The 24774-nt window shown below is 35.0% G+C and overlaps 2 protein-coding genes across 2 annotated transcripts; both read left to right on the top strand.

The window, feature by feature from the left end:
* Positions 1–20394, top strand: LOC126374096 (uncharacterized). Its single transcript, XM_050020572.1, has 4 exons — positions 1–159; positions 17915–18000; positions 18564–18681; positions 19415–20394. The coding sequence occupies exons 1-4, from the start codon at positions 105–107 to the stop codon at positions 19642–19644; spliced, it is 489 nt and encodes a 162-aa protein (XP_049876529.1). The 5' UTR covers positions 1–104; the 3' UTR covers positions 19645–20394.
* Positions 20395–21733: 1339 nt separating this feature from the next.
* On the top strand, positions 21734–23452 carry LOC126374091 (uncharacterized). The gene is made up of 3 exons (XM_050020565.1): positions 21734–22007; positions 22301–22819; positions 23246–23452. Exons 1-3 carry the CDS (start codon positions 21953–21955, stop codon positions 23413–23415), a joined length of 744 nt encoding a protein of 247 aa, XP_049876522.1. The 5' UTR covers positions 21734–21952; the 3' UTR covers positions 23416–23452.
* The last annotated feature ends 1322 nt before the right edge of the window (positions 23453–24774 follow it).

Genomic DNA, 24774 nt, shown 5'->3' with positions numbered 1-24774 from the left:
GTCAAGTTGGCGCGTTGGGGCGACCGCTCGCGGCTCCGACTCAGTATCGCTCAGAATTTTCTTCAGTTCACTCGTCGTAACGTAACCCTTGTGTACCCATAACCATGGCCCGCAGTGTCGCCCTCAGTTTCGCCTTCCTATTGGCTGTCTTTGAAATCGGTACGTGCTCTTCCATTTTTGAATTTTAATTTCGCTCGAGTGTTTTTATTTCCGCATCGAATTTAAATTAATTTATTTTATTTTTTTATTATGCGTTTTCCATGTAAGTTTTTTCGGTTTTAGATAATTTTTATTGTTTATTTTTATTTAGTAGGTGTATAGTAAAAACAAAAATATTAAAAGGTTAAAGGTTAGGTTATAAGTCATGACTTATCGTGAATAATAATAAAAAAAATATAAGTTAGTAAAATTGCGTTTCCATAAATCCACGGCACCATACAATGTAGACGTGAACCGTTTTCCCTCTCCAAAGTTCCGATAAGGTCATTTGTGTGCAATGGAAGCTCAAAAGTGGGTTGGCTCGTAAACAAAGCAACGAACTATGCATAGTAAACTGTTCCACGAAACTTTCTTTTTATGCCATAGCATGGTTGGAATAAGAAATTATTTCTTACGGGTTGTATATAATATTCTAGATACAATATTTTGGGTAGGTAATTTAACAACTTTACGCGGACTCCTTTAGAATGTTAGAGAAAAATGTTGTAATTGTGAACTATAAATACATTTCTAATTAATGTCTTAATCTCAGAGTAAATAGTACATTAACATTTTTTGCGATCACGCTTGTGTTTCCTACTGAGGTAGACGTCTGTCTATGTTGTATTGATATAAAAGTAATTATAGACGAGTTACTAATCTATACATTATTGCTTTCACTACATAGCCAGTTTAAATTCTACAAAATGGCATTAACTACTTGACCGAACAAATGGGGAGCGCTGAGTGCTCTCACCCCGGGCTATCTTCACCGCATACCTGCATGATTATCAAAGCAGAATACTGATGCATTGCATCTATTAGAAACATCACAATCATACAAAACATTCTAGTTTAGCTTTTTTTATTTAAATAAAGCATTAGCATATATTAGAAACAGTTACAATCTAGCCTACAAGCTATTAAGCAATTAATCCTTAACCTTAACTAGTATAAATAAAATATTATTTCCATTGACTCATCTTAGTTAAATTTAAGGGGAAGACAATTTGTTTACGTGTTCTCATACACTGTCACTGACGTTTGTTCCATCTATTTTACTACACTAATTCAAACGATTTTGTTCCTTTTAATCTTCTCAATAAAACTGGGTAGTCAATATGACGTCATCCAGTTTAACGAGGATAATAACTAGTGACCTCCCAATTTAAGACTCCTTGCTATTAATCTTAAAGTGCTTCTACACTCTACGGGTCTAATTGCTTTTATCAGGCAATTTATTACCTATTCGGTGTCTTCTTAGTCAGTTATTTATACAAACTTTTTAAAATAAGAATGTTTTTTTCTTTTAGCCAAAAAAAGTAACGAAGTATCATCCGTGTACCCGCAGAGATAGGTTGAGGTGTATGTATATACACGCATAACTTGCCAGTTATGTTAAGTCCGAGGTCCATAAATTACTTCATTCGATTAATAAATTGAAAAATTATGTACCTACATAACACCACGCCTATTTTCCATTGAAGTAGGTAAAGAAAACGATTTGATTATGTTTTTGATGCAGCGCTTACGGTACGATTCTGATGCAGCGCTTAAAATATTATATGTAACAAAATTAAAATGAAAGAACAAAGGTACACAACACAACAATAATACGTACTTATGTAAAATTCCAAACATGCCTCACAGTAACATACCTACCTACCTACACCTACTATAATAATAATATGCTTATATATCTGTTCTTTAAGGTACAAAGTCGTGTTTCTGTGATTGTATACGTATTTTGGCAGTTGATTTGTATACGTATTTTGGCAGTTGATAGAGAGGTCATATACATTTGAATAGATGTGGGATAATGGACAGTGCTGGCTTGTCTTACAAAAGAAAATAGGTAAGTAGTTAGTTGTGGAATTCAGAAGGTTAGAGGATATCGATGCTCAATAGGAGTTCCTTTTTTGACTTAACCTACTTATTGTATGTATATTTTTAAGATTCGTGTGTTTACAATTGGGTAGTGTCATAGGTCAAGGATAAATTATAAAATTCTGATTACTAAATAAAGATAGCACTAAAGGTGACAAAAAAGTTTTATATTTTCTATTTAACTTATTTATGAATTTTAATAAAGAAAAATGTACTAATAAGTGCGACATTTTGTCACGTTTTTCTATGACGTTATAAGTTGATTTTTCATACAAATTCCCCCATCCGACCCATAGTCACACCGAGTTACCACACCAGTGTGACTATGGATCAATAAAATATAAGTTTCTCCCTTCATTTTTTTTTCAGTTCTCACTATATAAAACTCACACAGTATAACGCCGCTTAGTTGGAGAAATATCCTTATAGTGTGACTGAGGATCATTTTATTGGTCCATAGTCACACCGGTAACTCAGTGTAACTATGGGTCGGTTGGGCAAATTCCGAATTATGGCGTTGATAGCGACTCCCCGAACGGCGATTCCCCCTACTGTGATTCCCGCTACGGCGATTCCCACTACTACACTTTTTATCGCGCTACATACAATATTAGTAATTTTGTGTTTTGACGTTTAGTAAAGAGTAATTGATTTGACTAGTTGGAAACTAGCCTATTGTGCTGGAGAAATGAGAAATATAGATATAGTTGCTTGTCGGCGAGGTTTGGCAAACTTTTAGCATTATTTTTAGCTCCTCCTTGCCTCGGATGGCATGGTAATACTCTATTTTCATTTAACCACAATCTTTTCGCCAGAAGCTTTTTTAAGTGCTTAAACCATAGCCTCCCTAGCGTTATCCCGTTTGTTACGGGGTCCGCTTACCTAACCTGAAGACAAGTCTAGGTTTTTACTGAAACGACTGCCTATCTGACCTTTCGAACCAAGGGAAAACCAGCCCAATATAGCCCAATAAATATTTAAACCGTGGTTTTTTAATGAAAGTTTAGTTATGATTTTTCTTTTGTCACATTTTCGAGCAACTATCTAAAGACCATCTTAAACATAGATGTTTCGAGTCGACCGAGTTCCATCCAAGTATCAAAACCTGTATGTTGCGACATCACTCGAACTCTCTCTACCGCACAACATCACCAGTCAAAACTAGTTATAAAACAGTACGGAAATAACCATTTTTAAGAGCTATTGGATATTTTATAAACAAGATGAGGTGCAAAACATAAAAACAGTCATGTTACCTTTATATATTCTGCTCAATTTCGTAAAATGCTCAATGGAGTGTTATCTATACTTTTAAACAATTTTATAATACATAAGTACTTCTTTTTCTTATTTGTTAATTACATTACAAAAAGCAAACGCAACTCAAAAGATTCAAAAATGTTTAAATTGGCTTTCAAAAATTTTATACGCGATAATTACGTTGAATAAATGATTCTAGAAAATAAAATTAAATACATTTAATAAGAAATAATAGCGAGCTTAAAAAAATAATAATAATGCGAATGTGTGTCTGTAATATAATTAATTATGATTTATTTAAAAAAAGAATCTCGTCAGTGGTTTGGTATTCAGAATTCTTACATAAATATCGGGTCTTCTTCAAATACAATCCCAGTAACCGACAGATATAATAATAATTCTCAAGCTAAAACTACAAATTATGAAGTAAACAACAATGTCCTCGCATTGCTAAAAGTTGGAACATTTCCAATATTTTTACGACAGACTTTTGTGTAAACAGTGTATATTATATTGTTTGGACGTGTTTTAGTCCTGTTTTAAGTTACAGCATAGTGACAACATAGTATTTTCAGTTAAGGTGAAACTGACGCGCTCAAACTTTTAGCCCTAAGGATTTGAGTATACTACACTAAAACATAAGACAAAAAAGGATATTGTAGGGTTTAGAGGTGAACCTGTAGCATAAGCCGGCGATTACGATATTATATTATAGGTAACAGTAATACAGTGCATGAAATAAGGCCTGCATATCCCCCATCTACCTAAAAAAAGAAACTAACGTGTTATGTAGATTCCTTGTTTACATACTAATATACTTTATTGCACACAACATACAGAACAAGTTTAAATAGTGCGGCTAATTCCGTATCAGTTACCAATCTAAAGTTTTATGCTGAACTAAAACTTGAATTATAGCTTTTCCGCTGCAGAAATAGCCCTGATAATAAAACTAAGTATATGTGCTGACTTTTATTAACTTGTTTCCAGCTTTCTGACTAAATAATTGTGTTTAAAATATCTATAAGAATACATACTCATAAATTATAATAGGTGTTAATAATGATGATAAATATAAGTAATATGTTGCTCGGGCATTTTCTATGAAAACACTATTTCACAATGAAGAGATTATATCTATCAAGCAATAAGTGACCTTATGCTTATTGGGTTTTTAAAATATCTCGTTGTGCAATCTGATCATTCAAAAAAATTATAAACAAATGGTAAGAGTTTTAAAATAGATATGTATTCTTAAACAAATACTGACCGTACGTAATTTTTTTTGGTGTGATTCATTATATATTTGCTTTTGATAACATTTAACCAGGAATAAAAATGATAAATACTTAAGTAAGTACCTACATGAATAATATGATAATATTATTTTATCTACCAAGGGGTTATTTAACAAATAGTTTGTTGTAATTTGTTTATCAAATGATAACCCACCGACATTATGGAAAATTGTAGAATTGCATTTAATGCAATTTTTACTAAAGTTGGCTCGACTATTATAGACGGCGATATAGCTCACCCACTTCCTATCAGAAATCAGAAATCAGAATCTTTTATTCAACATAATTATCATGGACAAACTCGTTGAAGGTCAATGTAACATTTTTAAATTTACGTCATTTCGCAAGGTGTTATGGCTGAGGAGAAGAAATAACAAGAAACTGCAACAGCAACACATCTTTTAAATCGATGAGGGTATACATTACAAGTTATTTAATAACTAGAGGAACACATTTAATACCGGACATTTTTATCATTTAGGTAATCATCAAATTTATAATAAGCTTTTTTACATAAAATAAGCTTCACATGAGCTTTAAATTTATTTTCTGACAAATTCAAAATATTATATTTTATTGTAAATTACGTTAGTGACGTTAGTCTAACAGAAAGCTCCGTGAAGTGTAAGTACTTAGCTCATCTTGCGATGGATGTACCTCTGACTATCCCAATTGGGATATCATCTTGAGCTTATGTTATTAAACATATTTAATTGACTACTTCTCAAATGTAGTGACTTGTTTTGATCAAAGCTTGAATAACATAGTAATAACTACGTCATGTTATTTTATTTACAAATTTAGGTATCAATGATGCGACCATTTAAGTTGATGATCTAATGCTAATGAAGAGTGATTTAATTAATTTACATAACTTCAAGGTGTATTTTATTATATTGAAGTAAACCAGGGACTATTCATACCTGTAATTTTTACAGAGCAGGCAGCGTTCACTCATGATAATTTAGCACACTAGTCAAATCTGTTACTTTTTACTAAACGTCAAAACACGAAGTTACTAAGGAAATTGTATGAAAAAGCACATTATATTATTTTGTAAAACGTTTATTTATTTAGTTTTTGGTTATTTAGTTATCGTAAGCGGGACCGACTGCTCACGCATTTTTGTTAAATAATATTCTCTCTCTTTACTTAAGAGCTGCGCTCGATGGAGTAATCGCCACTCCTCTCTTCTTCCCGCCAAAACCTTCAGGTGAAGGTTTGAAACAATAAAAACAATAAAAGAGAAGGTGCAGGTCGTGTCGTATCAGGAGGTCCTGATACGACACGACCTGCACCTTCTCTTTTATTGTTTCATAAATGTTCTCCTAGGTCTACCCCTTCCTCTCTTCCCTTCAATTTTTCCTTCTATGGTGTTTGTCATAAATGAATCGTGTCGTATCAGGTGGCCAATCATATTTGCTCTCCGGTTCCGGAATAAATAATTTTATAGAAACAGAAAATAACTTAAATATCAAGATATGAGACAGGAAAAATAGAATGGAATATTCCTATTGTTTTCTTTAATAGTCAACGCACAGGTAAATTGTAGTTACTCAAGGTGATGCTTGGCTATGACGCATTATGGATGGTTATTATGACTAACGTCGACAGCCTGTTATTATAATTTATTTTATCTTCATCTATGTCATGAAAGAGAATGAGTTGTTCTGGAATCCAAGCGAGTGTAAATACATTTTTTCCAATGTCAATAGTTTCTACTTGTACATATCTCTGATATTAATTAACGTGTATTCTGACGGACACAATCTTAAACACCGTCCCGCACCTAATTGTGATAAATGTTTTCTTGCCACTGGTTGCCTGGAAAAAATTTCTGCTTAGCAATAAGGCCGCCAGTTTGCACTGTATCTTTCGTTCATGTATGTAAGACTTGTTTTGTATGTTGTGTGCAATGAAGTATTTTTTTTTACCTGTGATGGGTTTGCTCTTGGCCCCAGAGTTTGCTTTTGCCCGAAGGCATTGACGAGGCCTAAGATCGCCCAGAAGGTGCCTGTGTGTATATTTGTATTGCATTACTTTTAAATTAGTGCCGTCCTTCACTTACAATAGGTTCAAGAAAGAGATGGAGCTAGTTTAGTCTTGTGAAATTAAGTTAAAATTTAAAAATGAAAGTTCATGACTGTCCGAATCTGCACCAGTAACTTCCCGCTGGCGTTGTTGATTCCTTTTTCAAGACTTATCCTTTAGCCTACTTCTGGGTGTTTCTCCTTAGAGCGTTTCCTCAACTGATGTCCACTCCTAGTTAGATTCGATTTAGACGCCCTAAATATGAAGCCCATAGCACTCATTTCTCCTCATTTTTCTAGCCAAGTAATAAATGCCATCCAAGATACTATTGTGTCTACAAAAAGACACTTCAACAAATAGCGTTTTACACGTAAGCAAGGCAGTAGTACCATAGATTAAAGAATATGTAGTGTTATTTCTTATTCTATACTTTAGTTTTAAATGGCCGTAAATCTCTAAGGAGTCCTTACTCCGGGGACGTCTCGCTCGCTCTTACGATTTAAGCGGAGCACGGTATGATTAAGATTTTTGTATAAAGTGTCCAGGGTGTGGTAGTACGAGTGCCATAGAGGCAGCCAATCAGCTCGCGACACCAAACACTTCAAGACCCCAATACCGACCCCGCTGGCGTGGTCGACGATTTCCCTCAATCAGCGCTTATTGCTATCGACTCACTAGGGTCGATTAATTCTTTCAAATATTTTTCCTCTCAGACGACGCCCTGAGCCGAGGTTCGCGCCCAACTGGGCACCCTCAGGCCTGTTGTCTTAAACGTTGTACCGGATGAGAGCCTTCAGCGCTCCCCATTAATTTATCCGTCCAAGTAGTTAATGCCATCTGCAGCAAATCTACAATAAGTCACGTTAAAAAAAAGGTACAATGACAAGATTACGATCAAACTCGTAACTAGCATGAGGAAATCATCTCACTGTCCAGTGACTATGCATTCATTACAAAACGAAGCAGCTTTTTTTCATTCCATACTTGCATATACACGACTGTATCACAATTAGAGTACTCAGACGCACATTGCAAGATAAACTTAATACCCGCACCTAATTGACCCTTCTGTTAGACCAACGCGATAGGTGAGCCGTGTCGCTGTTTATAGTAGCCGAACCAACTGTGTTAATGAAAACTGCACTTAAGATAAATTAATAACTTTAACATTTTTCCTCTCGGACGACGCCCTGAGCCGAGGTTCGCGCGCAACTCGGCACATTCAGGCATGTTGTCTTAAACGTTGTACCGGGTGAGACCATTTGTCCAGCCAAGTAGTTAATGCCATCTGCGGCAACAAAAAGTCACGTCAAAAAATATAACAAAAATATCAACATAAAAATAGATTGTTTCTTGCAAAATTGTCAAGTCTGTTAAATAAACTTTTCGATATCATGAAAGTAAAAGTAAGTAAATTTGTAAGTAGATTTCTGAAAACAATAGTGAAAATACTCCAAGGCCAAAGTGAAAATAAGGCTGATAAAATCTCCACACTAGAAATAATGTGTTTATTACAGCTTTCAACAATAATGGCCCAGGTAAATCTGTACCTAAACGATGATGATAATAGTTCAAATTACTACTATCAAACAAATCACACTTACGCAATATTAACAAAACTTGTATATTGCGACCATGGCCAGACCATGGAAATTAGACTACTTAACGTTTGGATAGTCGCCAGGGAACTGAAAAAAAAAGAAAACCTTTAAATAACCTCATAAGTTAGCTGAATGTCGCCTTATAAGATAATGCGTACTCATTATTTAAAAAATAATGTTTTTTTTACTGCAATGCAACATTTTGTTGTGTCGCTTTTAAAATAAATAATAATAATAAAAACACTTTATTGCACATAAATTTACAAAACATTTACAGGAAATACCTAAGGATAAGATTAGAAAAGAAAATGGTTGATATGTTGGGCCGTTGGGCGGGGTTCATCATAAGTGATATCCATCTTTATGCCACATTAGAAATGGCTGCAACTTGTCTTCTGTTTACTCGTGGCTTTGTTCACTCTATTAGTGATCGCGAGCGTCAGTTTAGAGAAGCGTCTTACATAGCCCTTTACAGGTTGGAGCTGCAGTAGTTTTGGCGGATGAGACGTTCGTTAGGTAAAAAATGTCGATTCAACGTATTAAACAGAAAGTTTAAGGTGTGGCATAAGGGAAGACGTATACCACGCTTTGGTGGAGTGTGCCCGTATTGAGACAGAACGGAAAAAAATAGAATTGGAAGCCGGCGTCGACTTAAGTCAAATTAGATGTGTAAATATGTTATTATCGGAACCAGTGTCGAAATTTTTTGCATTATATTATCTTATAAAATAAATAAGCTTATAAAAATTTGAAAATAAGATTTTTGAAACAACAACAGGGCTGACATAATCGCTCAGCGACGAAAGCCTTTTTGTCCAAATAAAGATTTAAAAAAAGTGATAACATTTTCAATGCGCGGGAAGAATTATATCTGTCAAAGTACGTCAGCTAGTGTTGCCACGTTCACTAGTATAGTGATGTATCAGTCGAGTTAAGGTCGATCGATTTTATCCTATCTAACAATACTTATGAAGAAAGGTATCTTTCTTTCATTTGTTTGTTCGTGTTTTTTCTTTTGTCTGTACTGTGACCAGAATACTAGTATAAAACAGTGTTAGAGTATAGTAAACATCTTCACTCTGGTCCGGTGAAGGTCGGCTTCGTCATTGCTTGTATAAATAAACTATTAACTACTATGCTCAGTTTACGGTCACATGCCAAGGTGGCACTGTATTCACGGCTATACTTACATATAAATAAGGAGTAACGATGACATCAGCTGCTATTAATTCAGTCGTTACAACATACAGTACAGATATAATATTTACTAACAGATTACAGATTTTCTGGGTTTCAGCTTAGTATATAGTTCCGGTTAACTTTATTTGTTACTCAGATTAGAAAGAACAACTTGATATGGTGGAACATCTATCAGTGGCAATGTAAAAAGTGTAAATGCTGTTTAATTATATGCCTGTTAGAGTAGATCATTTGTTTTTCATTTGATCAGCAGGAACACAAGGAAATCATCCAATAAACATTGTGACATTGTGAAATGTATGTTCATGCTGGATTGGAATCTTCAATTGAATGTTACATTTTCTTTTTCTGTCTTGTGTTAGTCAAATTGTCTTTAAGTATATCATATTCTGTGTGCAATACACTGTTAAATAAGAAAAAATAAACCCATTGGGATTAGAAGCGTAAAAAAATTATAGTTTATCGAATTTGTGTCCTGAGCACATACTTGTACGGAGCTGAAACATGGGCGTCATAGGCAAAGCATGAAAGACGACTGAACTACTTCCACATGCATGCCTTCGCAGTATATATATATCCCATTAAAATCATGGTGTTTTTTGTATAATATTATAGAAGTGGTGGTTACACCACACCATAAGGTGTGGTGGTCTAGTAGAGAGCTTAGTGATGCGTGACTACTTGGTTCATCTTGCGATGGATTTACCTCTGACTATCCCAATTAGTATACTCGTGCGAGCTTATGTTTATGTCTAACAAACTAAGTCATAGTATAGCTGTTCAGCTGATAGTTTTATTTGAAAATAACAATATTACAATTTATAAAGAGGCAGTAAAACATAATATAAACATAAGAAATGCCTTTTCTTTTAAAGATGGTGAACTAAATTACAAAACACAATAATGAAATAAATATATCTAGGTACTTATGGACGTCGTAAAATAAGTGTTAACGATTTTGTTTACAATCTATCTCTCTATACTTACATCTAAGAGTCGCTATGTTGTTGATCCAGTCTACGTTACAATGATATCATCGATACATATTGACCAGTTGAGTACTTCTCTACGTTAAAAAAAAACAGGTTTCAATTTTCCAACATCTTAACGTTGCTTTTGTTATGCACAAAAAAACAAGTTACAAGTTTTTATATATAAATAAAATGGCATAAGTAGTATATTACGAATGAATGGACGTGTTTTTTTGAAATAAATAACTAAAATATTACAAAGGTTTATTAAAAAAATACGTTGTATCATTTAAAATGTAGTAACATACCTCTACCCACACTGGAGCAGCGTGGTGGAGTATGTCCCCCCCCCCTCCAGTTGATTTCTACATACATGCGTAAGCTCCCGACTATATCAAAATTGAGGCAGTCAAAGGTATAAAGGTATATCTATAGCATGATGAACTAGGTACCCATAGCTCACCATGCTTTCTGTTATACCAACGTGATAGATGGTGGGCCGTATAGCCGTCTATACCTAATGATCGAGCCAACTGTGTTAGTGAGAATTTCACTTAAGATAAATTAATATAACCTCATTGGCGTAAGTCCACCAACCCGCAGTGGAGCAGCGTGGTGGAGTATGCTCCATACACCCTCCGGTTGATTGAGGGGAGGCCTGTGCTCAGCAGTGGGACGTATATATGCTGTTTATGTGGTGTAAGTCCTGTGTCGGGATTCGAACCGGCGGCGGCGCTCCCCGTTTGTGAAGCAAGCCGGTGTACACCGGACCACAGTGGCTATTTATTATCACTACATAGTATAAAACAAAGTCGCTTTTTTTGTCCCTATGTACTATGTACGCTTAAATCTTTAAAACTACGCAACGGATTTTGATGCGGTTTTTTTAAATAGATAGAGTGATTCAAGAGGAAGGTTTCTAATGTATAGTAACATTCATTAAATAGTGGAGAAATACTGTTATTTTTTGAGGTTTTTAATGTGATGTCGTCAATATTTTTTTTCCAAAGCATTGCACCCGAGCGAAGCCGGGACCGGTCGCTAGTTTGATGATAAGTAAGATACAGTTCCATTAAAAGCTGACGGTTACTCGCTTGTACAACTAAATGATTCGCAGGTTTTTTTGTCGTAATAATGGTAGACAAAAAATGCCCTTAACAGATATTATGGTATAATATGAGTAATAGGTCCAAGCGGTGTAGGCCTGGCCTCCTTTCGGGGCCTCTATGAGGTCAACATAGCGTCGACAACAATGTTTGTTAACATAAAGAATTACGCATTCCCATACCTTGAAACTTGACAAAATACTGCGTGATGATCCGGCTTCTTTAAGTAAGCAATTTGCATTAATTTGACAAGGTTCTTCATCTTTGGAGGTTCTGGTTTTGTCCTGTCAACATAACCTAAAAACTGGTTGTCTTTCGGTCGTTTTGTTAAGAAACATAGTAGACTTCGTAGTTTTAATGATATCAATGACTTAAAAATAAAAAAAAATCGTTAGTAGCGTAGATATGTACAGCTAGCATAAGATTTAAAGTAATTAAGTACCTAACTACCAAAATAATAATAGACATTATGCATCAGTATGTTATGTATGTATGAAAATATTCGATCCTAAACTCTAAAACAACGGGCGAGAATAAAGGGGACCTTTGCGTCTGGAACAAATCGGGGGGACTCTTTGACGATTAGACGCGTAAGTAAATATCTTATAAAAACAATGACAATATCGTAATACTTATTGTACTTACCTATTATTGAACGTAGTGAAACGTTTTGAAAAATCGCTTGCCTTACTGGAAAAGTCTTTGAAAAAGGCTGTTTACCTATTGTTATTCTACATAATGATGATTAACTGTCAAATAAATTACACTTCACTGAAATGTATCTAGTATTATACTTACTATAATAAGACCGGTATATATTATCATGTACCTTCGCCTCATGGTAAAAGCCACATCAGCGCCGTTTTAAAAAATCACATTCTGATGTATATTTTGTAAACAAAACATTTCAATAGACACTCAGATAGTTTTAACCCAAGTAAAAAATTGTGGTCTCAATTTTTACCCGGATTAAAATCAATGGAAATAAATCGAGGATTTGTTGAAGAAAATGTCATCGGATTGTGATTTTTCTAATCAGGTCAGGCGCTTATGTGGTTTCCACTTTTAGGTGATGTGTAGGTACAGTCATGAGCAATATAATGTACCCAATTTAGGACTCTGTCGCACTAACATATTTGACATTCAGTGAGACTTACAATTCAATTTGTCAAAAAAGTTAATGTGACATGGTACTAAAGTGTATGTATATTAATGCTCGTGACCGTATGTAAATGACGGAAATCATCACAGCAATGTTCTACATGTCGTCATGCTGCTAAAATCGTCCCAAAATACAAAAATTACAAGTTTGACATTGAGAGAACAAAGCAATTTATTACGCTGTTGTTATGCATTCTACGATATTAGGCAGCCTACGCTCCGTACATTGCACTTATTTTGATTCGTTTCACAAAGTGATTAATTAATAAAGAGATCTATTAATTCGAACTGACTTAGCCTGGTTACAATTTCCCCAATCTTCTTAAAATATGCACATCGTAATAGTAATAAAAACCGCGAGCAAATCCATACAGTAATAATTAATCCCGAACATAGAGGGCAGATTTCCTTTTTTACTCAAGTATAAATAAAAAATATACCTAAAATTTTATTTTCAGGTGTAGCAACATACTAAGCGAGTACTATAAAAAAAACTTGAGAACAAGGCGTAAATTATGTTTTTGGACTCTCTTGAAAGTTGACTGCACAAGACTATTTCTGCTTACAGGTGCTTGTGTCGTTTTGAGAAATTGTCTTGTTGAAAATCTGTTTCGTTGAGAATCTGTCCTTATGAGAATAAAGTCACTAGACCACAACGTGCAGCCCCAAATGTCTTATAATGAACGCCAATGGCCAAAAAATCCTAAGATAATAACATTACAAACTTTATGGTGACAGGAGACCTGTATAATACCATAATTTTACTCTAAATAAATAAATTATAAGTTTATAAAAGGTTGTTGGCAAAAAAGATAGTTAATAAATACTTTTAGATGTAGTACTATTCTTTATTCTATGTTTTTATTGCAAGTTGATAGTAAATAACAAGGATATTTTATACCACTAACTAAACAATTCAATCTCATGCAATTCCGCTTCAAGGCTACCCAGTTTTATGTACTATTGCTGGCTATACTATAGAACTAAGCAAAAACAAGATTGCCAATCATTTTGCTACTTCTAATACTGTACTTATCTACCTACGACTATACAATGCAGAAGCGCCAATGCGCCGTGAAACATTGATAATTGTATAAGCCGAGTTAAGAAACATGAGTACAAATAAGTTAACTTAACTATGTATACTTACACAAAGAGTAAACAATATAATTTTTGAAAATAAATTTAAAGCTCATCATAAAAAATCTCTTAGTTTAGAGATAAGCTTACCTGTACTATCTGTTTTCTTTCATGTTCCTTGTGTCTGTTTTATTGTGTGCAAATAAATTAATAATAATAAAATATATATATATTATCAAAATAAAAAATACCATACACGAATACCACGCGTCGATAATACAAGTACCGTGTTAGTCGTATAAGAATCGTCCTTCCTTATTTTCACGTGACTTATTGTAAAGCCGCATATGACATTAACTACTTGGCCGGACAAATGGAGAGCGCTGTAGGCTCTCGCCCGGGAGAAACGCCTTAGTTTCAGTGTTACTGAATAAACTATTAATACGTAAATCAACTACCCACACATGTTATATTTCGACTAAACTATGACACAACTCTAAATAACGCATGACAAAGCATCTTTGGTAGGACGACGCGCGACGCGACTCTTTTATTTTCTTCCCCAATAGTAAGTATCTGGAGCCCCAATAACATTGCGATAAATTTCTTCGACGTAGTAATAACACTGTTTGTTTGACCGGGATTGTAAGAGATACGCGATATAAAAGTTCCGTGCAACTTTCAGTCAGTTTGGAACCGTGGTAATGTATAGGGTGCAGGGATTGCTTGAAAAGTTAAAGCGTTTGTGTTCTGTAATAGTTTTAATATTGACTCCATCTTCTATCGTGTGGGATGTGAGGTGGATTACCAACCCCATTAACCCTGGTGTCAGAGTTATTATTGAGCCACCATAGCCCCTGACATGACTTATGTAACGACTAGGTACGTACTTACATTAGTAAGTAGTAACCGGGATCAACTTGCGAAATGGCGTACATAAAAAATTGTCTAATTGACCTTCAACAAGTTTATCTATGATAACGTTGAATAAATGATTCCGATTCTAATTGTTAAGCTCAAAGTTATCGTTGACGTATGCGTCATATCAATTCAGATTTTGTTTTGATGCTCTCGTCTCTCCACGCTGTGTCCCGGAACGTGTTAACAAAAAATACTTGTTGTGATACGTCTTATCCGCAGGACTAGGGGGGTTAAAATGGCCACATCGAAGCAATTCACCTAAGAAAGCAATATTGCTATTTGACTTTTGTTTGCATTGCGCACTTTTATATGCGCAAATGTCAAATTGCAACATTGCTTAACTTAGGTGAATTGCTTCGATGTGGCCATTTTAACCCCCCTGGTCTGAGTTAACTTTGTCCTTTCCAACACGATGAATTATTTATAGGCGAATGGCCGGCCTTTATATCTTTTTTTATCTTTTATTCACAAAATTATTGTCTTATCAAATAATAAAATAAGTAATTTATGATAAGTAACTAATTTTATCGTTATTATCTTTGAAACATATGTCGCTTATTTTATGAATGAATTCCGAGCTGTGGGGAGTTAATTTTGGCTACGCTGGCATTAAAACGTGCGTTATAAAATTTCCCATCGACACATGAGAATTTCACGCGTTTTTGTTCACTCGCTAATAATAACTCGTTGTGCGGTAATAAATTAATCTTTCGCAAGTTTCTACTCAGGAGTCACGTCGTTAACTCAATTGACTTCATCCCGGTCATATGACTAATGCCAATTATACTATATTATGAGGTCATGGATCCAGAGAATGTGACTTTATGCCATCCAGGCGTGAAGTACTTATATGACTAGGAAAGGACGATAAAAGAGGCGATAAATAGGCTCTTATTTTCTCTGCTACGCGTTCCACACATTGCATAGTGAGGTAATGAAATAAATTGCAAAATAAATACATGCACGCATACATACACAAAACGCGTCCAGTAGATCGAGGTACCTTCTGGCTTACCCCATTCTGATAAATGATATATTTAAAACACCACTCGCAGCCACTCCTGGGGCCTCTAAGTTGTAAACGATTATGAAAAAAGAAGTGTAACCCAATAAAATGTGTAGGCACTTAAGTTGACATAAGGTGACATGACAATCTCATACATTTCTCGATTATACTGTCGTAGTAACCAATTGCAACTTGGTTCCTAAGCCCAAAAAAAATGTTGTGTGAAAATGTGGTGCCTCCCCCAGAGTTTCTTTCGTAAGTTTTTTTTAATGATTTAGACTGACTTTTGACCACAATCTCACCTGATGGTAAGTGATGATGTGGTCTAGGGTGGATCACGCTTAGCCTATTCACTCTAAACTAACGGGATTTGATGAACCGAAAGATGACAGAGAAGTGTCTATTGCCCAAATACCGTGCCGTATCCTTTTCGACTTGTCTTACTAAAACTTAACACAACTTCAATTTATCATGAAAAATAAAAAAAGTACTTATCTTAAAATTGCTTCATACTTTACAATATTTTGGCACTATTTCAGAAACTAGAGATACAAAAGAAAGGCATAAACTTTACAGTTATACAGTCAAATAAATCCGAATATTTATGTGAGCAAAATGCTTTTTGATTTACTTATCTTTAATTTTAAATTCACTGAGTTCATCGTTTTAAATTCACTAAGTCGGTTTACGACGCAGTAGTATAGGTACCCAACTAGACCGAATCTATGACACCCTAATAACTATTAAATTCTAAAAATAAACTTGTAAAAAACGATAAACTGATTAAATCATTTTGAAGATTGAAAGACCTGATCCGAAGGTTTCAAATTCAAAATATCTTTATTCACTTGGTAACATAGTTACACTTTGAATCGTCAATTTTACATAACGAACGTCTCATCCGCCTAAAACTACTGCAGCTTCTCACAACCTGTATAGCCAGGGAAAAGAAGCTGCAAGAAAAACCGCGGCACAGGGCCCTAGACGTTCTTTAAAAAAATAAAAATAAACATAAAATATTGGTATACAATTGAGTAATTTAGCTGCCTAATATCAGTTCTTAAACAGTTAATCCCATGCATTCAAATCTTCTAAATAATCACAATCTGTTTGATAAAGTCGTCGAAATCATTTGTAAAGCTATGAACTTATATGAAAGAATACAAAAAGTAGATACTTACGTAAAACATGACATAAAAAATACTTTATTAGACACACGGGAAATACAAAATTACAAATTAAAGAGAAATAGAAGAGTACAATAGGCAAAGAGGAGTAAAAATAGAATATATAGAAAAAATGCACTTTTAATAGCGTAAGATTAGAATATCTAGTTCAGTGGTTTCTGTAAACATAGAGATGAAATCAGCGACGCCCGGCTGTCTTAAAATAAAAGTTACGTACACGTTAAAAGGGAACAACTATTTATAAACCTTGTGAAATGCAACAACACGTTCATAGCCAATTTCGCTTTTAATTAATTATATCGCTTATATTATGTACATTTACATTATATCGGGTGATATAAATACCAATATTAAAAGTATTTTTTTTATTTTACTGTGTAAAGTGCCTGTGGTTTAGCCAAGCGACAATTTGAACAATGTTACTAGTAACTAAAACAAATGAATAGATAGAACAGTCTTAGATTCAGTGATAGATTTTAAATTAAAAGAGTTTTGTATCCAATAGTGTCATTGTTCGTTGAAGATGATAATGATGAGTCAAAGTAAATTAGTCGTAGAATAAAAGTAATAAGACAAGAGAATAGTTTCATATACGACAACTACGTAAGCGCGTGCTATCTTAAGGTAGAATTAATAAACTACCCTAAGCTGAGACTGCCCTCAAGATCATGCTCAAGTCCTTGTTTGTATATAACACTGTCACATTGACATGATCTAGAAGCCAGTCTCGAAGCTGAGATTAGTTTATTAATACCATTGTCGTAAGACCGAATGTCCTTTTAAAATCCAAACCCCATAGTTTAAGTATAGTGTCTGAGAATCTCGGCCACTAGAAGTCAAGGTGATATTGAGGACAAACGCGAAGTATGATACCTATAATAAAAGGTCCACTTATATTCTTTTATCGATGGAACACGAAACAATGACCAAAAAGAAAAAAAATATATATTGGTGGAATTACCACAAACTCGCCTACAAAACCCAATGACCCTATTTGTTGTTTACAGGATCATGCACGAGGTGCTACCAATGTAACTCCCAGTCCGACCGCGACTGCCTGGACCCCTTTGTCACTTCTGGCAGATTCCTAGTGGTAAGTTCACAACAATAATCATCTTATTCTCCTCATACATAACATAAAAAACATAAATAGCCTATATACTGGGCACAGGACTCCTCTCAATCAACTGACTAGAGGTATATTCTTACCCTAATTTGAAAAAACATACTCCAAGACTGGCCGAGGTGAGAGCGTTTTCCCAATATCCGTACTCGTTCATCAATTTACATTGATAGCTTTTAATCATTTTTTATTTTATGTTTGGGTTCTATGCCGCTTCAAAAAGACACTAAAATTTTCATGGATTTTCCAGGAAATTTCACTTGATATCAGCTCAGAATTATGATCTGAACCACCCCCTAAGTTTTTGTTATGGCATCACTTACATCCTGTTTGAATTGTTTTAGAGAAGTACTTCAATTCCTTTGAAATAGTTAAATAGGACTAGTTTGACTCATCCTCTATTATCTATCTATATCCCATCGTAATTGAAAAAAAAAACTTGATTATGCTGAGTTGACGGCCAAAACTTTGTATTTTTTATTACCCGAGTATTTTTTTGATGAACATTAATCTGAATTGACGCTTGATTCCAGGACTGCAACACCCAGGACTCCGTGAGCTACAACCGGCTGTACCTTCGTGACGTTCTTCCTTCGCAGCTCGTTGACGGCGTCGCCGGCGCACCTAGATACTGCGCTAAACTTGTCTTGCGTAAGTAGAATGACCCTTTTATGGACATAATGGCCCCGATTCCTGCAGACATCTCTTAATTTTACTTTAAGTTATACCTGTCATTTTCTTATCCGCCGAAAAGGAAAGGGACGGATGATTGACAGCTCTTAATTTTAGGAAGAATGAGTAAATAAATGAATAACCCGGGCGAATTTTTAGACGGTTGTTTTAGATTTGTGCTTAAAATTGACGTGTGTTCCATAAATTTTATGCTTGTCGATTACCCGTCCCTTTCCTTTTCGGCGGATAAGAAAATGACAGATATAACCTAAAATAAAATTAGATGGTATTTACAGGAATTAGCACCAATTTATTACCTAACATAATATCACGCCTATTTCCCATTGGCAGCCAGACACCACGGAATTCCCCCTACTACGATCCCGACAACTTCTTTAGCTTTTTCAAATCTCATCAAAGTCTTAATTTATGCACGAAAAGATGCACAATTAAATAAATATATAAATTCATATTTGTATGAATATTGGAGTAGGTACAATCCAAAGTCATGTAGGCACAGTCAATATAACTTGTAGCCACTATTCATATTCATTCTAAGACGGATATGATGAACCGAATGGTGAATTAATACGCACGCCTATTTCCCACCGGGGTAAGCAGAGACTATAGAATTCCATTTGCTTCGATCCTGACACACTTCTCTTGCTTTTAATATTTTAGATATTTAAGAACCTTCTATTATGATTTCCAGAAACCGGAACCACCATCCGTACTTGTCTGGATGCCAACCCACTGGAGCCCAGCCAGACGTGCCGTGCTTTGGAGAGGATTGACAACTATGCCAACGCTGGCTCTAGGCAGGCAGTGAAACACTGCAGTGTCTGCACCACTGATATTTGCAACGGATCTGGTGCCATTGCCGCCTCCTACCCACTAGCCATCCTCGCCGCCGTCGCTTCATACCTCTACTGCAAGCAATAATGAAGCAACAGCTCTAGAACATAAATAAGCGAACTGTTCTCTGACGTGCGTCAGACCTAAGATGATCGCTATCGCGTGATCATCAACCAATCAGCGACGCGCTTTCTGCGCTGCTCGTCTTTTATTGGTCAGAAGCAGTCCGCTTAATGTTGTTTAAAAGTGAACAATGATTTTATTGGTCAAAATACAAAATATCTGCTAAGCTTTCTATACTCGGCTTTTTCAGTGCCAAAAATCAAAAGATTGATAAGGCTTTCAAAATTACGGACCGTCCTGTCATTGTTCTTACTTTTGCAGTGGTGGATTATTTTAACTTAGTGTTAATAAAAAAACATAATGTAAGTAAAAGATAATAAAAATGAATTCCCGATGTTTTTAAGACAATACAAAACCAAATTAAGTACCTTATTATTTAAAACCCTCATCTGTTGTTTTAGTGCTAATGACGATGTACCTGTATGTAAATGATTTATCTGATGTTATAAAGAATCTCGATTTTTACATTGATATTATAATTACGATCATCTGTAATAAAAAAAGCATAACAATAAATATATATAATAGTGGTAAATAAAGCTTTGATAAAAAATATTAAATGTTACTCTGTTTAGATTTTAGTGTTATTCTTTGTAAATTGAAGGATCAATGTTGTTGGCAAGACAACTTACTAAGCATTTATGTGTATGATAAATATATAATAGGTATTGGCCTCACCGTCCCAGTTTTTGTAATAAATTAATAAAAACATAATATCGTTTCTTTTCTTTAAAATGTGGGTTAAAGTTGTAACAATAGATACATACTCGTAGAGCGATGAGCCTCCGATAGACCGGAGGAGAGTCTTGAGTCATAGCGTTATTTCTCGATACAAACATTTCTACCAGCGTGTCTCTGAGACACGTCACTTTGTGGTTGTATTGTTGATAGAAACATTTACCGATTCGTTATAAAAATCAAAACATAACATAAGCTTATGACTATATCTCAGTCGGGTATTCAGAGCTGTATCCATCACAAGATGAATTAAGTGCCCAATATCTCACCGATTGTTCTATTAGACCAACGTAATTTAAAAAATATATATTTTAGGAAATTAGGTTTCATATTATAATAGCAAAGGTAGCTTATATAATCTACATTGGTCTAATTATTACTTCATGTAATAACTATGTATAATTTAACATGATAACGGTTGCGCCACCAGTGCATAAAATATTCAGGATTCGGTAGCCGACAACACATTGGATGCGCAACAAGATGAGGCATCTATCCTTTATTCGACTACATACATTTTGTTGATGGTGCAACTGTAATGGTGCAGGATGTTGTAGAGAGATGGGACACTTCTTAGTTTTTGACAGGCCAGCTGAACGCATTATATGGTATTCCTTTACTACCAATCCAGAAAAGGAGATTACTCACTACAAATCTGTACAAAAATATAATCTATATATTTTGCCACATGTCGTTGGAAGGAAAATACCAGCTCATACAGATACATGTGACCATCTTGTGGTACAAAACGGTATCATTGCCATTCTAATTTATCGATCGAGAGTTTAAAGTTATCTGTAGAGGCTTGCATTAACCAGTGATAGTGGAATACTCGAGTGCTGTTCTACATACTAGAATAAACATTGTACATGATGATCTTTGGGAAATACATATTTTTATTTTGAATATGCTTGACGTCAAGCGTAATAAAGGTAATACTCTGGCCGGTTGAACAAATGGCTGGACCGCTGGAATGAAGGGAATGACAGAGTCACATTTTTATTTTTCTGTCGTGCCGTCTAGCCGGGAAAACGAAGGTATCTTTAATAAAACTACTAAACAAAGTCAAAGCAGCTTTAATTATCAATTCCGTAAATAATCCTTATCAGTTAGCATGACATCTGATGTCTCCAGTTTTTGGCAGGTCTTTAGACAATGGATATCACTTGCAGGACAGTAGACCTAGGCGTTATTGTAATAAGACATATTATTTCATACATCAGCGGTATTTAAGGCAATTCTGATATCCCTCTTCTCTTACCACTTCGCTTTACCTGATGTGTTGTCTGCAGTCACGTTAATAACATCTGCTTCATAATTATGAATTCCATTAAGATGTGAACACATTGATTTATCAATAATGTCACCTGTAAAGTTGTGTACACAATATTTTTTTTAACACCCTTTACGTAAAAGTAGTGAGGTCTCTAAGTGTTTTCCTATTATGCCAATATAAAACTAATCAGGTAGTACACTACACATCTAGTTGGACTTTAGATTTCTGTGTAACCTCTCGCTCTAGATAAACTTAAACATGTATAAATTAATTCCTTTTGCAATTCTACTTCTCTTAAGTGCCGTCATAAAAGGTTAGTATTTGGATATTTACTGACAATAGCTTGTGTATTGACGTACTTCAGAATAATCTGTATCCAATAGATGACGAACAGAAACCGTTCATAACTATGCAGTTTAAGTAAAACATCTAGATATCAAACCCCATTAGAGTGCTATGGAAAAGCAACCCAAATATGATTACCTTAGATGTAACCGAAAAACTTAAATACAATTATCACGTAGGAGCACGTACTTCTTATAATACTAGAAGCAAAAATACATTAATACTATTTTGTTATCTAATTTCAAATTCTTTCTCTTCCAGTTGATAGCTTACAATGCTACGTATGTGATAAATGTTCTGAAGTAAAAGCCGAACAGTTGGTGACATGCGGATCGACAACTACTACTAGTACTACTACGGCTAGACCTGGCACTGGTTCAACGGAATCTACAGTTTCAACAGGATCAACAGGATCGACAGAATCAACAGGATCAACGGGATCAACAGGATCAATAGGATCAACAGGATCAACGGGATCAACGGGATCAACGGGATCAACGGGATCAACGGGATCAACGGGATCAACAGGATCTACCGAATCTTCAAGTACAACATCACCTACAGGAGAAACAAGCACTGTATCTTCCACTTCTTCATCCACTACTGTGTCAAGCACTGTGTCTCTATCAAGCGAATCTACTACTACGGCAGCTGTTGCGAAAATAGCCTCACCTACTAAATCTGAAGAACTTTCAATCCAAGCCAACCGTGTAAAACGGGAACTTGTCAAAGTCCAAGAAAGAGCGACTGAATATGCCTGTCTTACTATCACGCATGAAGGTAAGTAAATTTATTGATCCATATTAAGTGCCAGTTTGCAACTAATATTATTTTAGATATGAAAATAATTAAGCCACCATTATGGTGTTCCTAATTATTCCACGTGATGCATAGAGCGATTTCTTTCGTACTTAAATAAAATTATAAATGAAAATTTTCTAAGCCACAATATTTTCCCTAAAATCTAATAACGCCACTTTTGCCTACTGACTCTACTCAGTATATCAATTTTACATTTATAATTTTATTTAAGTATGAAAGAAAACGCTCTATGTATCACGTGGAATGATTGACACCAAGGGTAGGTATTCAACTAACCTTACAGCTTTAATATGGCTATTGGATTAGAAAAGTCGTTAAATAGATACTTGTCATAATTTTCTTTACCTCTTTACTTTTTTTAAGATGATTTATTTCTTTTTGCAGATAAATCCATAGACAGACGCTGTGCTGTGGACGATGGCAAAGTATGTGAGATTAGTATTGCGAATGCTACCTGCGTACATTGCAACACTGACAAATGCAATAGCGCTGTTTCAACTCAGTTGTCTGCCATCTTGATTCTAGCCGCCGCCATTTTGAAATCAGTTTACTAAAAGTGACGTACAATAAATTGATCTAGAAAATTTTGTAAATAAATTACTTTATTATTTGGAATTGTCTTGATTTATTTTATGGAAGTACTAAAATCTACTGTTACTTACTTTTAATTTCTACCATAAAATATAAAGGTAACTACCTCCTACGTGCTTACCTACCTGTGCTTGTAGATATGAACAAGCTACACCATTGATAGTTGCCATTTTCTTAGCAATGAGAAATTGAGAACAACTTGGCACAGCGACATTTATAAGTCAAGAAAATTTATGAGGTACAGAAGTATGTTTATATGTATGTAGATGAGGATAATCTTTAGGACTTCGGAACGAACAATCAATCAGGCAGGGAATACATAGAGTCTATACATTGCGCCTAGCTTGTATTTCGATGCTTCGAAATACAGGCTAGAAAAAATATACACTTATAAATAAACGGTATCTAACATGTGTGCCCCATCCCTTTAACATTATCCCGCTGTTAAAGGCGTCCTCGATTTTGCACCATATTTCCTGGACCAGCATTGTGATTATTTAAAACTCTTTCATCCTTTATACTTCTACGACGAACCGTCAACGTCTCTTGTCTATGTTTTCAAAGAAATTTGACTACTACTATTAGTAGTTTCAGCTCACGCTGTTGGTAGTCCGAAGTTGCGTTGACGATTTTAGGTGAACGGACAGCGTGATTTTTAGATAATCCCATTGCTGCGATAACTTCATCCACAGCTTTCCTAGCATTGCGGGTTGCAACTATGTCATCCAATGTGACCAACGGATCGCCGCCGGTCCGCCCACTTACTTAGCCTTTTTTGTGACTTATTGTAGATTTGCCGCAGTTGGTATTAACTACTTGGCCGGACAAAAATATTTTATTACTTAGCCTAAATACATATATATCTTACTAAGTATAAGTATTATATACTTAGTATAAGTAGTAGTATAAGTAATATCAATCCGCACTGGACCCGCGTGATGGTTTAAGGCCCGTTCTCCCTACTCGTATCCGTCCATAGGGAAGGCCCGTGCCCCTGCAGTGGGGACATTAATGGGCTGATGATGATGAAGTATAAGTATTATCACCACGTACGAGTATCACATGACTCAAAATTTTCATTTTCGGTGGATTAGACAATTACAGATGTTTGAATTATAATGATAACTGATTGTCTATCTTGAAATATGTAAATGCTACATTCTTAGTTTCCATAAAGGTACTTACGAATACGATAGTGAATACTGATTGTCTTTGGTGACTAGTTCCACTATCTTAACAGTTAAAACCTTTACTTACAAGTACTTCTTTATTTTCTAAGTGGTTTCCTATTAAAGCAATATAAAACTTATCTGTATTTTATA

This window comes from Pectinophora gossypiella, chromosome 16, assembly GCF_024362695.1.
Source record: "Pectinophora gossypiella chromosome 16, ilPecGoss1.1, whole genome shotgun sequence".
Lineage (NCBI taxonomy): Eukaryota > Metazoa > Arthropoda > Insecta > Lepidoptera > Gelechiidae > Pectinophora > Pectinophora gossypiella.
Note: the sequence above shows the minus strand (reverse complement) of the source record. Positions and strands in the feature narration are given on the sequence as shown.

Bases quoted from the DNA above. Each gene is read 5' to 3' on its own strand.
- LOC126374091 (XM_050020565.1), top strand. From the start codon at position 21,953: ATGTATAAATTAATTCCTTTTGCAATTCTACTTCTCTTAAGTGCCGTC. The intron at 22,008-22,300 runs GTTAGTATTTGG...TTTCTCTTCCAG, and splicing joins CTTAAGTGCCGTCATAAAAG to TTGATAGCTTACAATGCTAC. The intron at 22,820-23,245 runs GTAAGTAAATTT...TTCTTTTTGCAG, and splicing joins TCTTACTATCACGCATGAAG to ATAAATCCATAGACAGACGC.
- LOC126374096 (XM_050020572.1), top strand. From the start codon at position 105: ATGGCCCGCAGTGTCGCCCTCAGTTTCGCCTTCCTATTGGCTGTCTTT. The intron at 18,001-18,563 runs GTAAGTTCACAA...GCTTGATTCCAG, and splicing joins CTTCTGGCAGATTCCTAGTG to GACTGCAACACCCAGGACTC. The intron at 18,682-19,414 runs GTAAGTAGAATG...TATGATTTCCAG, and splicing joins CTGCGCTAAACTTGTCTTGC to AAACCGGAACCACCATCCGT.